This window comes from Bubalus kerabau, chromosome 20 (genome assembly GCF_029407905.1).
Source record: "Bubalus kerabau isolate K-KA32 ecotype Philippines breed swamp buffalo chromosome 20, PCC_UOA_SB_1v2, whole genome shotgun sequence".
In the NCBI taxonomy this organism is placed as follows: domain Eukaryota; kingdom Metazoa; phylum Chordata; class Mammalia; order Artiodactyla; family Bovidae; genus Bubalus; species Bubalus kerabau.
The window spans coordinates 51,111,593-51,130,404 of record NC_073643.1 but is presented as its reverse complement, the minus strand read 5'-3'; the positions used below and the strand labels follow the sequence as shown (position 1 = coordinate 51,130,404).

Below are 18,812 nucleotides of genomic sequence, written 5' to 3'. Positions count from 1 at the left end.
CGAGAGACCTGTGGGTGGGTGCTCCCGAGGGCTGCTGGCTGAGTTCAGGGAGACCGGGGCTCGGCTGAGTTAATGACTAGAATAACAGTGCTTCTAGTGCTTCTTGACTTTTAGCCTTTTTTTCCTGTAATGCACCATCAGTCAGACCAGTCTACAGGTTAGGTGTTAGCAATCCATTTCAGCTGAGGCATGAAGCAGTTTACGAGCCGAGGCCTCTGCCCTCCCGAGGATCACGAGGTGCCTGGCGACACAGGCCCGCTTCGGTGTGTGAGCGCTCTGTGGTGTTCCGAAGCCCTGCGGGGATTTCTTTACCGGCCCCCAGTGAGGTTTAGCCGTCTCGTCTTGTTTACTTCACAGATTTGTCCTCTTATCTCAGCAAACGGAGAAAAATCTCTTAACAAATGCCTACAACAGAAACTGGGTAAACTTGGGGAGAGAGTAGGGTCTCCTACTTGTGGGAAAGAAGGGGATGAGGGGGTGAGTGAAGAAGTTAAGAGCGTTTGGTGCTTTACTTGGTGGGAACAGTTTAACCGCAAGGCCAGCTGTGAAGCCAGTGAATACCTGCTAACCCAGCCTCAGCTGCCCCCAAACTGCCAGGGTCTCTGCTGGTACTCCTTTAAGAAAACTAACAGTGATGGCCACCAGGCTTCCATTCCTTAGGTCCGTCAGCTCGTGGCTCACAGCATCCCAGGAGGGCCCCTAACACTCCGGCTCCCCCACACCGGAATCGGGATCTCGCTTCAGAGCCCAGGATACACGGCGGGGGCAGAGGGGCGGCACATGGTGGGTGGTGCCTTGAGGACCCCCTCTGCCCCATGCCAGCAGAGCAGGGCTAGGTGCTGACGAGGCTGCTTCTCTCCCCAGAGTGCTTTGGGCAGAGCGTGCGCTCACCCCGTCTCGGGCTGCCTCTCGGGGAGGCATCTTCTATGTTGCCTGGGCTAGAGCTGCAAGGTAAGGGACCCCACCCCACTTCAGTAAAAGAGAACAGGGAAAGGCCATAAACAAGCAAAGACAGACTTGTAGTTTTATTTTGTATTTTTTTTTTTTTAAATAAATACACTTTACATTAAAGAAAAAAGGCCTTTGATTTGTAATTTCCACATTGGGGAGAAAGGAAGAAAAAAAGATTTTTGAAAAACTGAATCACAAAGAAAAATAGAGGGAGTGAACTTATATCCTAAGCTCCCTCAACTCCACAAAACCAATATCCACAATGACCTTGCTGCCCCCAAGCCATGAAGGTCGGTGAACCCAGGCATTTACTCAGCAAACAGGCAGCGCCTCTCCCCACCTCTGGCACGAAGGAAAACAGATTAACCTGGCGGCATATGAGGCAACAAAACAGGTTAAAAAATCATATATTATATTTATAATAAAATATTCTTAATCCTTATCAATTTAAGAAACCACGATTTTCCTTTTCATTTAAATATGTGTGTAAAAATGCCTCTCTATTGTTCTTTAGACATCATTTTCTTTCATAGAAAATGAAGTGCAGGGACAGACCTGGTGGATATAAGTTCATACCCTCAGTTATAAATGCCTTTTTTTTTTCTTTTTAAAGTTTTATAAAAAACTATTTCTTGTTCTTTAAGTAAAGAACATTATACAAAGAAAATATATTGTGAAATAACCCCAGAGACATGGTTTTTTTTTTTTTTTTTTCCCTTGAGGAAAGATACGTCCATCCTAGGAGAAGGGGAAAGCAGAGTAGGGCCTAACCCCTGTTGTCTTTTTGTGGTTATTGTTCTTAGAAGGACTCTCAGATTCCAGTGAGACTCTAAACCATAATTCTCTGAATGCAGGGCCAGGGCATGCAGTTCCTTAAGAGAGCCCTAGGAGAAAGGGAACGGAGGATGTTCTGAATTAATCTGACTCAGTTTCTCTCCTGCCAAGAATCTTCCACGTGGTGCTGACTCCTCACTCATTTAGAGATAAGATGATGTCATCTTCCAAATCAGAGTTGTCAGAGCTGTCGGCTGAAAGGTAAGGAGGAGAGAGACTAGATTACACACCAGGCTTCCAAGAAGAAGGCACCTGCATACACATTTATGCCTGAGCAAGGTTCATTACCAGGTTCCAGAAAGAAGAAAACACTCCAATTATCTCCTTGGAGCTGGCTCTGGAGACTATACTATTTTGGCAGTGGTGGTTACCCCTGGGGTCTCTTGCTTCCCTTTCAAAAGACTTGGCTCTGTGGTGCCATCTTGCTTCCTAGAGGTTCCTCCTGCCTGAAATTCAAGCCCTAGAGAGGCAGGCAAGCGCCCTCTGGAGCTCTTAACCCCTGGTGCTTCAAGTGGCTGCAAAGGGGGGTGAGTGACTGAGCCCAAGGGGTCCTTTGGCCTCTGGAGTCCCTGGGCAGAGGCTGCCAAGCCCCCAGGACCCCTAAAAAAGGCAGGCTGATCCCAGTCAAGGATGACATTCAACTCCTCAGCCACTCTGTTCTCAAAAGACATCATAAAGACACAGGTAGGCAACCTAGGATTCATAGGAATTTCTCAATAGAATCTGCAGGGAACGTATTTGTAAAAAGATACAGGCCAGAGTAAGCAGCACTATCAGAGAAGGGTGCCTAGAAGCTAGACCAGCAGGGAGTACGTGTGACACCTGACGGGTGGCACTGTGTCTCTGGCCCTCTGCTTGACCATCTGCCTACCAGGCAGTGAAGAGACCACTGAATCCCTCTGGAAGGCTCAAGGAAGAGGTGAAAGTAACAGAAAGAACCCTCAAAATTACACAGATGCACCATGTGCCAGTACCTAGCTCTAATATTTACTGAGTGAAGGTAAAAAAAAGGTCTTCGTGCCCAGTTTGATTGCTTACAGCTCAGGAAGCTGTGGGACAATTTTAACAAGGTTTTCAGGGAAGCAGGCCAACAGGTCCTGAGCTGGACCCCTGCAAATGCCCACAGGCCCTGGGGTTCCCATGAGGAGAGGGACAGCCACTGATTCCAAAGAACCCCTCACTGGCCCTTTGCCAGGCACCTTAGAGCCTCCTCTGGGGGACAGCTGAGGGAGAAGGGCATGTCCCCAAACCTTCACTCGCTACAGTCTCCTTTAGGAAGACAACTGAACTGGACAAAGTAAAATGGAGAAAAGTGTGGCTGTGACACGATGAAATCCTGAAGGTGAGCAAAAGTGATGGCTGAGTGTTCCTGGCTCTGACAGGGCACAAGATGGCCTGACTTTACTGGTAAGGAGCGGGGAGGACAGGACAGAGACCAGACTACTATCGGACATGGCTAAACCACAAACTACTCCTCCGCAGCTTCCTTGCTCCAGGAGGAGATGTCAGCAGGGAAGCAGGTACCCAAGGACAGCACTGTGTCCTGGGCCCATGGCAGACCTTGGGAGAGCGCCCCGGTGTGTGATCTATGAACCCACAATGCCAGACCCACCTGCCTGAAGCTATCTTAACCATCAGCTGCAGAGCTATTAAGAATCTTAACTCATTACTGACCAGGAAATTTTTGCAGAAACTTGACGCCTGTAGCTGGTGATTTTTAGTTTGGCTGTCCAAAAATTATTTCTGTTATTCCACCAGGGAAGCACACCTATAAATCTTCTCCATCACCATTTTCACTTTCTCTATCAGAGTCAAATCACTAAAGTTTTTTGTCTTTGTTGGTCTAATATCCATGCTGTCTGAATCAAAACTATATTCTGAAGAACTATCATCTGAGACACTAGTATATATGTCACTTGGACAATCATAGAAACTATGTATACATTTTAACAGTAATAAATGTACGTTTATAATAAACAAGGCTGGGGGGGGGGGGGGCAGGGAACCTAATGGAGCAAAATGTGTATGATGATAATCCTAAGTTTTATAATGAACCCTTAATCAGTTTTTTTTTTTTTAAGTGTGGAGCATTTTAAAAGTCTTTATTGAATTTATTACAATATTGTTTCTGTTTATAGTTTGGTTTTTTGGCCACAAGGTATGTGGGGTCTTAGCTTCCTGACCTGGGATTGAACTCACACCCCTGCATTGGAAGTACGGAGCCCTACCTCTGGATCACCAGGGAAGTCCTATCCCTTGATTAGTTTCAAGATCTAGCAACTATGGATGGTGATGTTAATTGTATCCCTCTCTAAAAATGTATTTATATGTCTCCGGTCAATAATATGTCACATGTAAGGACTAAGTGTAGCTGGATGAGGAGAACACAACCTTCTTTAAGCAAGTGACTCTAGGTAGAAGGTCTGACAACCCTCAGGGGTCAGGCACCGATCTCCCCCATCGTGGGCAGGTGACAGGACTTCTTTCTCTAGCTTCCTCAGCCTTTGCTCACCCTCCAGAACAGGAGAGTAGGGCACACACTTGGCACAAGCCATCTCGATGTCACCACAATTCTAGAGCCCAGCTTGTCATCTGTAATGGCATTTTCACGTTATAAACACTCCCACCAAGTTAAAGTAACATTCTCTGATTGACTCAGGGTTTTCCAGATTACCTCTTGGACTTGAAAGAAGGAATTTCCTAGAATGAACAGTAAAACGGTAAAAGAAGCAGGAATTTTACAGACCAAATGAAAATGTTATATTAACTGAAAATGGAAAAAGATTAGTGATACTCTTAGGTCAGTCAGGGGTACCAGCTGTTCCCCTGACCTACCTAATTTTAACTGAAGGGAAACAAATCAGTAAAACTTTCCTTTTTATTCACATCAATATTGTCATTTTTCCCTTGCTCCTTAGTGCCTCTTATCTAGCACTCTGACCATCACTAGGGAAGAGAAGTCTTCCTTCACCGAATCACCTCAACTTCCAAGTATGAAAAAATGGAAGTTGGCAAACAGCAGATGGGCAGATAGATACAAGGTACACCCTCCCAGCCCCATAAAGCGTCCTCAAAGTACAGCTTGGCCAAGAGGACTTAATGTAAGAAAGACAGTCTCCTTTCAGTCAACTGCCTTCAATCCTAAGAGCTAGATGTGTAAGATCCCAAAGAAAACAGATTCAGGTCACTGTGGAATAGGAGACTCACTCACACACACACAACCCCTCACACCTTATACACACTCCCTATCACCCCAGCACCAAACACCAATGACTATAAGGACCAAACGCCTACTATGACGAGGCCACATTGGTTGGGTTGGACCAGCACGGTTGTCTGACGGTGTAGATGTTCTGTGCCTGCGCTGCACACCACTGTAACGAGCACCTGCAGTGTGGACATGGAACGAGGGACTGGGTATCCTAATGGCCTAGGTGCTTACTGGCCACCTGATACCTACCATGGCTGTGAGAATGCCCGTGCGCTATGTGGAAAGTGGCTGGCTGGCACAGGGTTACGCCCAGGTAGGCAGGGCGGCACTGGGAAGAGCCAGGACCACAGCAAGCACGAGTGCGTTCCCAGTGACACACGTCACCAGTGACGCTGCCAAACATGTCCTCTTAAAACACGGGTACAGCTGCAGAGCTCGCAGACCCCTCAGGGTCCATTAGTATACTCAGGGGACAGTCTGACTCCAGAGACAGAACTGTTCTAAGGGGGAAGGACAAGAAAAACTGGAGTGTGTTCTTTAAAACTTAGAAAGAGGGGCAGGGGGAGGAGGAACAAAACAAGCCAAAAAGAACATTTGTCCCCCAGCCTTTAAGAGGGAGTAGGCAAAAGCACAAAGTAGGCATTCCAACGCGCAAGACGGCTTTTATTTCCCGCAGCTTTGGGACGGAGTAGGTACAAGCTCCCTGTGAGCAGCTGCAATCGACAACCTAGCTCTAACCTCTCGGGAGAACTGCACTTTCGGCCTTCCAGGCTAAGGCTCATCCTCTGAAACAGGTCAACAAACTCCAGCTCATGGGCCAAACCAAGCCCATCAGCTACTTCTAGAACAGAGCCACAGCGTTAATTTACACCTTGTCTCTGGCTGCGCTCTCACTGCAATAGCAGAGAGGAGGAGAGAACGGCCCACAAAACCTAAATGATTTACTGTCCAGACTTTACAGAAAGTGCCAACCCTTGTTTTAAAGAGATAAAAGACAACTGGTGCCAGACGTCACGACAGGAACACAGTGGAACAGAGACATGAAAGGATTTTTCCTCAAGGGCCTGGGCGGCGACTCGTTCCGGGCACAGAACCCCAGTGCGGCTGCCCTTGGGGCTGGGTGGGCACAGGGAAGGGCCCGTCCCCTGGGTGCCCAGGCTCATAGTTAGCCCCAGACTTACTGTCCCCCAGGATCAGTTCCACTTCCTCATCTGCATCTGAGTCTTCGTCCTCTGCGTCCTCCCCCTCCTCCAGGAGGTTCGCCAGCTCCTCATCAGAGGGCGAGAAGTCATTGTCCCCATCCTCCCCCGCGTTCTCGTTGTTGTCGTCCTCCTCGAGCTCTGCCTCCAGCAGCTGGTCTGTGTCCAGCTCGTCCAGATCATCAGTGTCGTCGTCGTCTTCGTCGTCGTCTTCTTCCTCCTGCTCTTCCTCTTCCTGGTAAGAAAGCATGAGGTCCGTTAGCCAAGACACCAAGACCCAGTCCACCTCGGCCACACAGGGAGTCTCTCCCCTGCTTCCCAAAGGGCAGCGGTGGGAACAAGCAGTAGCGAGCGCGGTGATCCAGGTTTCAGCACAGGCCTCATGGGCCAGCGAGACCCGTCAGTGATGGCTGAGACAGGCACACACGTGTCCCCCAAGGCCCCAAGCGCTCCCTCAGGCAAGGATGGCCACCCACAAAGGCAGTACTCGTCACGCAGCCCTTCTCCAAGGAGATGGATAACACACTCCACAGAGGTCTCTGCCGTCAATATTCTATGTTTCTAACTAATAATAAACCCAAAGAGGCTCTTCTCTCTCTTGCATCAACCAAATCAAATGAAATCAGCTGAAGTACTGGAATAAAAGCTTCTACCTGGAATCTAAAAAGCAATGCTTAATAAAACAAGACAAATACAGTTGCGTCACTGGCTCCTAAGCCCTTTCAATCCTTGTCCTCGATCTTTCATAATCACAGATAAACCGTGGGTAAACCTCTGACACCGCTATCACAAGCATCCCATGGTCTGAATAGTCAACAAAATAGACTTTTACCATGTATATAACACTTAGATACCGTATTTTCTGTTACAAGCCACATACTAACCCCCAGTATGCAAGAGAAACAGTCCATACTTCGTTCTTAAGAGATCTTCCCAAAGGTAAGAAGATACCAGAAAACTAATGAAATGCTTGGCCCTAGATACCCTGGGCTTTGGAAATGATACACTTTGGCATCTGCCGCATTTCAGTTTTGCACCAAAATCCAAACTGTTTCCCTTCAACCAAGAGGACACAAAGACACCTCTGCTTTCCGAGGGATGGCAGCTGTTCCCAACATTCAATCACTAATCCTGCTGCTCAAACATCAACTGTGAGCACTGCCCGCAGCTACAGGATGCTAATTCCTGCAGTAATAAAATACAAGATTCACTGAACTGGAGCCTAATGAAAGGCACGACAGAACAAGCCATACACAGCAGAAAAAGTATTTTTAAAACATGGGTGAAAGTGCCGCTTCATGCCAATCACTTAAAAACCAAGCACACAACTCATCCAGCCACTGCTGCTCATGAGCTGTCGTGTGAACCAGGCTCACATCAGCACAGCGGCTCTGCTCTACGAACCTTTGATAACTGGACCCACCATTGAGAGACTTTTTGATTTGCTGTTTGGCCACTGATTGAGACTTTTCAACAATTTCTGGCAGCTATATGGGAAAAACTTTAAATACCCAGTCCAGTATTCCTGATGCCTGTACAAGTACGTTCCATACCAGAGTTTGTGTGTGTGTGTGAACAGAACCCAGGACGACCTGCAACCCTTGCTGAACAGCCTCGCCACACATCACCTACATGTGAACAGCTACTGAGTGTTTATCCACTGGAAATGAACCGACAGTGCTTGGAGGCAGTAAAAATAAACTGTCGCACAGACACGCTTCTGGCCCCAAGCACATCAGCTCATACAAATAACTGCGAAAGGAGAGAAGGGTCAAAACTCAGGGAACTAATTCAAAGTGTTCACCAGATTACAAACTCTCGCACCTCTTTTTCCAGGCATGTTTTCAGGGCCTTGGCCAAAATTATTCTAATTCATCAATAAAGTACCACAGTTAAAAACAAGTACATTAAAAAAAAGAGTATCCAGGGCCCTGTTTCTTAGGCTCTGGAACAGAAGATATGTATGTTATTCCACATGCAGATAGTACTATTTTTGATTCAGAAGTGAATACGTAGTGAATGATACACACACTCGTCCCTGTATTCAGAGTACATGACAGGAAAAGACACCCAGGCTTTGGGATCCAACGAGCATGGGTTAGAATCCTGGCTCTGCCAATTATGTGTTGTATGAACTTGGGCAATTTATATAAACTTTAAGTGTCTCAGGATGGCATAACTTTTAAAGACCCGCAGTTGAGTAAATAAAAGGGTAAACTGTTCACACAGGCATCGGTTATCCAGCAAATTTAAAGAAGATCAATCTTCATTTCTAAAAACATCAAAGCTCAGCTGATCCAGGAGAACTAAGAAAAAGCTCCAAAATCAAGAGCAAATCTAGAAAATAGGTCAACCAGTCTATTCACCATTCCAGATTCTTCCAGGGGCCTACAAACCCAACCTTTAATCTTGTAGCAGAATAATCTGTATTTCTTCATCCCAGAAGGCCATGACAATGTATGTGACCACAACAGAAAAAGGGAAATAAACAGGAAGGAGAAATCTACCAGAACCTCCAAACACATCACTTAGTCATTTATACTCTGGATTTAATGGCCAATGCTTTAACATGTATTTTGTTATACGTGGATATGACCATCAGCTCACTTTCTAACTTTTAAATCTGAAATCTGGAGCATGAAACAGAAGCTCACAAGATCTATTCAAAATGCTGTGGTAAAATCTAATCCTGTGGTTGAACCCAAAAGAGAGTTGAGGAAGCAATTTTAAGAGCATTCTTGCAGGTTTCAGTACCTGCTTTGTAAAATGAGGCCCTCACCTTCGTATCTACAGAACAAAGCTTCCACTAATTGAGTGGCCAAAAAGTGATCCAAAAATTATTACTTAATGAAAGAAGCAACTTGCCAGAATCCTGACTCAACTCCAGCCACATTCAGATCAAAGAGTATTGTTTTAATTCCCTAAAACCTCTCTTTCAGGGCTTAGAAACATGAATTCAGAGCCAGGCTGTTTTAAACTAATAAATTCTACAGAAAGAATTTCAAAGCTCATCCCTTCTGGGTTCCATCTTAAGTCAATTTCATGGTTACCCAAAAGCCCCAAACCCCTGCAGATAAACCAACCCGCTCCCCTCTCCTGTTCAGGGAACAGATCAACTGGTGTGCAATCCCTCAGGTGCCCTCTCCAGCCAAGCATGGGTGTTTCCTGACTCAACCCTCGTGTGAGGAAGAAGCCAGCCTTCCTTCCTGTTGCTGACCTCAGTCCAGCCCAGGTCCTTATTACCACACCGCACCTTTCTCATGCCCACTCCACTCACAACCACCCTCACGTCTGTCTGCACTAGCTTCTCATCTCTGAAGAGATTCGGCTTCCCCAAGGCTAAACTTCGCAGTCCACACAGGCTTCAAACTCCTTCCACCTAGACTTTTGAAAAAGGTGACCTGAACCCGCCCTCCTGGCCTCCAGGTCCTCAACTTGCTCACTCATCCGCTCCTTCAGCCTTCTATTCCTCTAACACTTGACAGTCCGGCTTCTGCCCATAGCACTCCACGGGAGATGGTATGTGCCCTGGAGCCAGGCTGCTCCGAAGAATCCAAACTACTGGCACTGTGTTGACTGTGGGCAATCAACTTAGCCACACAGGGTTGTTGGGGGCGGGGGGAGCGATATATGTATGTAACCTCCTTGGAAAGCGCCTGGCATATACTAAGTGGTCAGTAAGCCTGTTGCTCCATTATAGTAACTAGAATCTTCCTAAAGGAACACAAAAGCCTGAACGGCCAACCACGGGGCTTCTCTACAGTGACTAACCCTGACCAATCCTGGCCTCTGCACTGGGCTGCCAATCTTGACCTCATCCTGACCAGATCTCCTAGGCATAAAGGTTCCTACAACTTTAAGTCAAATCCTGAAACTCTCATTAGATAGCTCTACCCATCTGTACCACAGAAACTGACTTCTAAAACTGAACTCAAAGCACCTTCTAAATCTAGCCCCTTTTCCATACCTCTTCCGGTAACCAGATGAAATCTCAAACAGCTGTCCCCCTGCACAGCTTAACACCCAGTGAACTACCATTGCCCTCACACAGGGGTGCCCAACACTCCTCTCGTTGCACTCACCTACTGCATTCTCCCCGCTCCTGTCTACCTCCAGTCTCTCTAAATCTCTGTGGTCTTATCCCTTCCCAGAGTGAAAAAACCAGGATCGCTCCATAATGCTGCCCAGGCTGCAGAATTACAACAGAAGCAGTGATTACTAAACAGTCATTTAATGCCAACTTCTCTAAATACATCTTCATTTCTTGTCACATAACCTGATTTAATTACACTAGTGCTTCCTACTCATGTATGCCCATCAGAATGCGTATTTCAGGGACTGGGAAAGTTCTCCAAAGTAAACATGGCCTCAACTCCACCCAGCGTCCAGGCTGACAGAACCAATCTTTACAAACGAGGCCTCCACAGGAGGATTTGGGAAAGGTGCCCAGGAATTGTGGTGTCGCCATAAGGAAGAACCACTTGACAAAATGGATCTAAGTTGACCTCTGGTTCTAGGTCGCGCTTTTCTGTAGTAACATATCCTACCCAAAACCCCTAATGACAGAACCAAAAAGGTGAATACAGGCATACCTTGTTTTCCTGCAATTATGCTGTGGTTTCTTCGTGTTTTAAAACAAATTGCTGGTTTGAAGCAACCCTTTGTCAAGCAAATCTATCAGCACTATTTTTTTCTAACAGCATTTGCGCACTTCATGTCTCGTGCCACATTTTGTAAATCTCAGAATTTCTAACTTTTTCATTTTTATTATATTGGTTATAGAGATCTGTCATCAGTGATCTTTGAAGTTACAACTACGACTCACTGAAGGCTCAGATCATGGTTAGCATTTTTTGCCAATAAAATAAGCTATGTACACTGTTTTTTTTAGACACAGTGCACACTATTAATAGACATAGTACAGTGTAAACATAACATTTATATGCCCTGGGAAACCAAAAAACCTCACTTAACTGTGATATTGCACCACCGGCTTTAATGCAGGAGTATGGGTGTGAACCCACAGTGTCTCCACGGTATTCCTCCACAGGTACCAACACCTACCTGCCCTCCTCCTCTCAAGCTGTCTTCTTGCTCTCTAGGACTTAGTATGGGTTTTTAATTAGTGCAGCATTTGTTTCTACACCATTCAACATTCTTCTTAAATAGATGTCTATTTTCAAGAGAAACAGCTTTTAGCCTATACTGCCTTCAAAAATATAACCAATCTCTTAAAAAACCAAATCTCTGGTCCTACTTTTAAAACCGTTTATGTAAAAACTAGGATTGCTTTTTTAAAAATATAGTTAAAACCTAAGCCTACTGTCCTGAAATGGCAACATGTCATATTTGCAAAATTTAAACTCCTGCTTCTACTTCTGACACTTGTTCTTGGTGTTAACAATCTTTAAAAGCTATAGATTCACTTCAGGATCATAAAACGCTTGTGTTTTTCTCTCCTCACCAGCAGAATCTAATTCACCTACATTTGAAATTTCTTAGGGTGGGCAGGGGGAGCTTTTCAGGAACCCCAACCAAGCTTACAGCCCGTGTGTAATCAGTAAAGACTCTCACCACCCGCTTCTAGGCAGTGGAGAGCACAAAGGAGGCACAGCTCACAGTGCGCCCCAGATTCCAGAACGCAGTGGAGAAAAGAAAGTAGTGTTCCCTTGTTTCGTTAAAGAAATTTAAGATTAACTATAATTCATTGAAATGTATTGGCTTTTCAAAATCTATGAACAAATGATCAATTCTAATGCTTGGTTTTATAATTTTCCTGAAAGCCAACATCAAAGTTGACAGAATTGATTAAAAAAAAAAAACCACACATACCAAAATTGGATAATATGAGTTTTAGTAAGTGAGTAGCTTATCTGCTTTCATCAAATGCCTGAAGACTGGCAAACTAGCAGCCTCAGGAATCAAACATTTACATGTTTTAATTCAGCAACACAGTGGTACAGTTCATCCTTTGTTAATCTCCAAGCTGATTTAAACATAAAGGCAAAAGACAACCATTTTTGATATGTAAATTATATCAATAAAGCTTTTTCAATCAATAAAAACCATTTGTATAGGCACCTTATGCTGGCCCATCTCAGCACGTGGCAGCCGACCATTCAGGCTTTTAAGTTTATTTTGCTAAGGTGAAAAGGCAAATTCAAAGGTTCCAGTCACAGGTGCCTGCACCCCTGAGCCATGTAAGTCATACCTGGAACATCTGAGAAGACCTAAGAGTAGATATCTGGACTAGGACAAAATTTTGAATAGCAAATGACATATGAAAATGAAGTCTCCAGTTTTAAAATCAGATGAAACAAAGGAAAATGAGTTAAAAAAAAAAATCAACCTGATACATGGAAGAGGTGATGAGAAGAAATCTGAACACCTTAAGTGTTCCTCTGTGGTGATCTCTGGCTTCCACACCCTGCCACCTAAGATTCGCTTCTCATCTGTCACTCCACCTCTGCCAGAAGAGTGAGGCCAGTCCCAGTAACAGCCCCCCAGCATCCGTAATACCTAGCTTCTCTTTTCTTGACCATCTCCTCAAACACAGACACCAGGAATCACCCACCTGAAAGCTCCTAAAGAAGACTGTTGCCCACTGCTTTGTAAACTGCAAGGACGTGGAAGAGCAGGAATAATGGTATTGATAAGTAACCAGATAAACCCAGTTTTTGCTGCACATTTACAGTTCAACATGTAAAATTCAGGAAGCTTGAGACAAAACTGTTATCTGTAGTGATCTACAGTGATGGGGTAGTGATGAATGAACAAGAACGTTAGTCTGCAGCCACCTGTGCCAACAGGTGTACTAACACACCAACTACAGCTTGACACCAACACCTTCTGTACCTACTCAAGAATAAGCTACATCCTGACCCATGATAGCTGTAGTGGAAAAGAACATGCACTAGAGAAGGTGGTGTCTAAGAAGCAAAAGGCCACAAGAATAAAAGACCAGTCACTATTAAAACCCTGACTCAAAGCAACCACACAACATGAAGAGCATCTAATACCACTTGCAAGCTCTGGTACCAAGAAATACCAGCAACACGTCCAAGTTAAATACTGCTGCAGTCAAGAAAACATGAAGATCCGTGTCACAAATAAACCCAAGGTCTCAAGTATCCATGTGAAGACCTCTCCCTTTCACCCAGATCTCATAACTGAGGTTTAAACACTGTGGGACCCTCTCATCCATGACACCAAGGACAGGCATGAAGCCCAGAAAGCATTACCAGAAACCTTTCTATTATAGGGATTTCCTGGCTGCATTTGGTGAAGTGGTTTAAACTCTGGAGCCTAATCGTCCTTTAAAATAAATTCACCATTTAAGAGCCAGAAGCCTGAAGTGGTCACTCCACCTTAACAAGTAAAAAGTTGAACAGATTAAAAAAATCAGTAAGTCTCACATTTGACAAAGAAGTGGGGTGACAGGGCAAACCATTGCCCCTAAAATCGGAGGGACCAACATGCAAATACAGAGAATTACAACTTGCCACAGCACAGACCCAGAAACACAAACATCCATAGGAACCAGTGCGAAGGTAGGAAAACCTGAACTAAAAATGACCAGTGGCTAAAGACAGGTCTGAGCAATGAAAGATAGTATATGGGTTTTACCTCCAGAAGCTTGACCTGGTTCTCAGGGTGAATGTTAGAGAAAAATTCCCTTGTGCCTCTGGCAGGGGGAAGGGGAAAAACAACATGAAATGCATCAGAATTCTGTTCTTCCTAAGGAGGGCTGCCCTCTGGAGAAACTATCTAACCAGACCCTGATCTATTGGGGAAAGGGAAATACCCAATTCCAGCCCATTCCAGCCATCTGTACTACTGAAACAAAGTGGAAGAAACAGATGTGTAAAGTTCACCGTACTGAGGTAGAGACTCATTAAAAGACTAGTTATAAGACCATAAACTGCTTTCCTTCCTCCACATATTACCACCACATTACTAAAGGCCAACAACAGTTTTTTTTTATCCAGCACATCATGTCCAACTGTCAAGAAAAATTATTAAGACATACTAAAAGAAAAAAAAAGTTTAAACAGACAATGTAATAAGCATCAGAAACAGCTTCAGATATGGGAGGGATTAATAGACCAGGAATTTAAAACATCTATGGTTAACAAACTAAGGGTTCGCTAATAGATGAAGTAGACAGCATGCAACAAGAGATGCACAACAGAAGCAGAGAATGGCAATTCTAAGAAAGAACCAAAAAGAAATGCCAGAAATCAAGAAAACCGTGACAGAAGTGAAGAATGCCTTTGATGGGCTTTATTAGTGGATGGACACTGTTAAGGAAAGAATCTCGGAGCATCAGGATATCTCAAGAGACAACACCAAAACTCAAAAGGAAAGAGAACAAAGTGAAAAATGCTGAACAGAATATCCAGTAACAACTGTGGGATAACCAGAAAAGGCATGATGGGGAAACGGTGTCTTTATTTTTCTGGGCTCCAAAATCACTGCGGATGGTGACTGCAGCCATGAAATTAAAAGACTCTTGCTCCTTAGAAGGAAAGTTACGACCAACCTAGATAGCATATTGAAAAGCAGAGACATTACTTTGCCAACAAAGGTCCGTCTAGTCAAGGATATGGTTTTTCCTGTGGTCATGTATGGATGTGAGAGTTGGACTATAAAGAAAGCTGAGTGCCGAAGAATTGATGCTTTTGAACTGTGGTGTTGGAGAAGACTCTTGAGAGTCCCTTGGACTGCAAGAAGATCCAACCAGTCCATCCTAAAGATCAGTCCTGGGTGTTCACTGGAAGGACTGATGTTGAAGCTGAAACTCCAATACTTTGGCCACCTGACGCGGAGAGCTGACTCATTTGAAAAGACCCTGATTCTGGGAAAGATTGAGGGCAGGAGGAGAAGGGGATGACAGAGGATGAGATGGCTGGATGGCATCACCGACTCAAATGGACGTGAGTCTGAGTGAACTCTGGGAGTTGGTGATGGACAGGGAGGCCTGGCGTACTGTGGTTCATGGGGTCGCAGAGTCGGACACGACTGAGCAACTGAACTGAACTGAGCTGAACTGAACAGGTAATGAGAATTCTAGGAGAAGAAAAAAAGGAACAGAAGAAATGCTTGAAATAATGACTAAAAATGCCCCCAAATTAATGGTGGCCAGAAACCAAACCAAAGATCCAGGAAGCTCTGAAGAGACTAAATGCCCCCAAACCCCACACCTAGTCACATCATTTTTAAATTAGAAAAAAATCAAAAAATAAATAAATAAATTACAGAAAATCAAAGAAAATATCCTGAAATAAGCCAGAGACAAAAAACACCTTACCTATAAAGGAACAAAAAGTTACATCCCACATCTCCTCAAAAACCATGAAAGCAAGAGTAGAGTGGAAAAGAATATTAAACATGTTTAGAGACCAAAACCACCAACCTATAACTTCATAACCAGTAAAGGTGTGCTTCATAAGAGGAGTTACTTTTTCAGATAAACAAAAACTGAGAAATTGTTGCCAGTAAACTTGTTTTGCAATAAATGTTAAAAGAAAGTTTTCTGAGAGAAGGAAGATTAGGTTAAAAACTCTGGAGGAAGAGCACTGGAAAAGGAATAAGTGAAGGTAGAATAAACAATTTTCGTAACTGATCTTCATTCAAATTAACAGTAGTTTGTTCAAAATAGTAATACCAACAATGTATTCAATTATGCATGCTTCTATGTAAGTGAAATGAATGACAGCAATGAAACAAGGGACAGGAGAAAAGAATTAGGACTGTGTGTTTTGTTATCCTAAGTTACTTGCACTATTCATGAAGAGCTACGGTGTTATTTGAAAGGAGACTTGGATTACCTGTAAATATAATCTTACAACCTCTAGGGTAACCACTAAAGAAAATGGTAAAAAAAAAAAAAAAAAAGAAAAGAAAGTATAACTAACATGCTAATAAAGAAGAGAGAGGAATCCTATGAAATACTCAGTGAAAACCACAAAAAGGAATCCCTGGCAGTCCAGTGGTTAGGACTCTGTGCTTTCACTGCTGTGAGCTCGACCCCCTGGTTGGGAACCTAGGATTCCACATGCCATGTGAAAACAAAGAAAGGAAAGGAGCAGGGGAGGAGGGAAGGCAGGCAGGCAAGAAAGCTTAGAGTTATCAGAGACAAAGCAAGGCATTATATGGGATGTAATATTTGCACAGCAAAACGTACCATAAACAAAAAGGCAACTTACAGACCTGGAGGAAATATTTGCAAGCAATGTGACCAAATGTTTCCAAAATATACAAAACAGCTCATACAGCTCAATATCAAAAAAACAACCCAAGGTGAGCAGAACACCGTAATAGACATTTCTTCAAAGACATACAGATGGCCAAAAGGCACATAAAAAGATGCTTAACATCAAGTATTAGAGAAATGCAAACCAAAACTACAATGAGATATCACCTCACACGGCCATCATCAAGAAGTCTACAAATAATAAATGCTAAGTGAGGAGGGTGTAGAGAAAAGGAAACCCTCAACACTGCTGGTAGGAGCGTAAACTGGTGCAGCCACTAGGAAAACAGCATGGGAGTTCCTTTAAAAATGAATAACTGAGTTACCATATGATCTACCTATCCCACTCCTGGGCATATATCCTGAAAAGATGAAAATTCTAATTAAAAAAAAATACATGTGCCCCAGTGTTCACTCGTAGCAGCACTATAGCCAAGACATAGAAGCAACCTGTATATACAGTATATATACTATAATATATAATTATATATAATAAATTATATAAACAATACATATACCACTAAATATATAAACATAAAATATAATACATATATCACTAAACATCACTGAATCACTTTGTTGTCCGCCTGAAACTAACACAACTTTATGAATCAACTATATTTCAATTAAAAAAAAGAAAACAATCCAAGAACTAAATTGCTTTTCACTCAAAAAAAACTTAAACCATACTTTTTGATTATTCAACTAAAGGAATAAAAGTCTAAATTAATATTTTAAGTATATAGTGAGACAACTACATATCTATTAAAAAGGCCAAAATGGAAAACACTAACCATACTTCATACAGGTGAGCGCATGGAGCAACAGGAACTCTCATTCACTGAAGGCAGAAATGTAAAATGGTACAGCCGCTTTGGTAGATAGTTTGGAAGTTTTTATAAAACTAAACGTACTTTTTATCATACAATCCAGAAATAGCACTCCTTGGTGTTTACACAAAGCAGTTGAAAACAGCTGTCTACATAAAACCTGCGCGTGGTGCACAAGGGCTGATTTGTTGCTGCTGTTGAGGTGCAGTTATATAAGAGCTCTATTTTGAAGTGCCAAAACTTTACTCAAATTATGCCAGATAGGCTGTGATACCAAACAATGGAATATTATTCAGCATTAAAATGAAATGAGGTACTAAGTCATGAGAAGATATGAAACAAACTTAAGTGCATATTACTCACTGAAAGAAGCCAAGCTGAAAAGGCTACATACTGTATGATTCAACTATAAGACACTCTGGAAAAGGCAAAGCTATGGAGACAGTAAAAAGATCAGCGGTTGTCAGGGGCTGGGGAAGGGAGCGATCAGTCAGTGGAGCACAGGATTTTTGGAGCAGTGAAACTACTCTGTACACAGTACAATGGGGATAGCATCGTCACACCTTCATCCTAACCACAAAACGTCCTCACCAAGATTGCACGTTAATGTAATCTATGGACTCTGGGTGATAATGATGTGTGGAAGTAGGTTCACCAGCTGTAACAAATGTACCACTGTGGTGTGGGATGCTGTTAATGGAGGAGGCTATGCACACAGCAACAGGGTATTTATGGGAAAACTCTGGACCTTCTGCTCAGTTTTGCTGTGAACCCAAAACTGCTCTAAAAACTAAACTCTATCCAAGAAAAAACAAAACTTTTGTACTAAGGATGTCATTTTCAGTAAAGTGCTTTATAAAGTAACATTTCCATGGTATCCAAGAAGGATCCTGACTCTCTTCATCTGTGTGTGAGGAGAGGGGCAGACGGAGCTGGGAAACCGCCCCTATCAGGGCCTCCCGCAGAGGGGAGCGCTGGTGCCTCTGGGTCAAGAAGCAAGGCCTGCAGAAGGCTCTGCCCTGATCTCACAGTGACCGCTAACCCCAACACATGCAAGTCTCCTTCTCCTCGCTCTATTCAGAAACACGCTTCTTGAGATTGTGAATTATCTCTAAGCTCTAATAAAATGTATACTTAGCCAAGTTGGAACATTCTACCAGAGACAGTGGAGACTAGACAGCACACACAGAGACTGTAAGGTAAGTCTGTTTGAGCTTGTTGACCCCAGGTGACAAGGTTTACTCAAGAGGTTCATAACCTATAAAGCCCAATAGTGGAACACACACCTAAATCTCAAACTGGCACAACAAATCACCCTTGCTTAGTCAGTGCTAAGCCCTGTCAGAAAAAAAAAACATGAGTCATGAGCCCATAGTGTCAGACTTGCATCAAAAAAAAAAAAAAAAAAAAAAACTCATAAAATTACCACTTTCAAAAATTTTACTCTTAAAAATTATTTTAAATCTGAAGTACAAGCTGCTGGGGAAGGATGCCAACAGAAAGCTATTCCATGAGCCCTAAGCTCATTGAGT

At 43.5% G+C, this 18,812-nt stretch overlaps 1 protein-coding gene across 9 annotated transcripts in view; it reads right to left on the bottom strand.

Annotated features, from left to right (window-relative positions):
• Positions 1 to 1,000: 1,000 nt before the first annotated feature.
• Positions 1,001 to 18,812, bottom strand: part of DCAF1 (DDB1 and CUL4 associated factor 1) — a 101,385-nt gene continuing 83,573 nt past the window's right edge. For 8 of the 9 annotated variants that reach the window (XM_055557408.1, XM_055557410.1, XM_055557416.1 and 5 more), the window contains 3 exons: positions 10,278 to 10,384; positions 6,178 to 6,430; positions 1,001 to 1,979 (listed from right to left, as the gene is read on the bottom strand). In XM_055557408.1, the coding sequence (XP_055413383.1) occupies positions 6,190 to 6,430; positions 10,278 to 10,384 (348 nt within the window). In that variant the 3' untranslated portion in view covers positions 1,001 to 1,979; positions 6,178 to 6,189. The remainder of the gene's footprint in view (positions 1,980 to 6,177; positions 6,431 to 10,277; positions 10,385 to 18,812) is intronic. The other variant, XM_055557409.1, reaches the window with a different exon arrangement.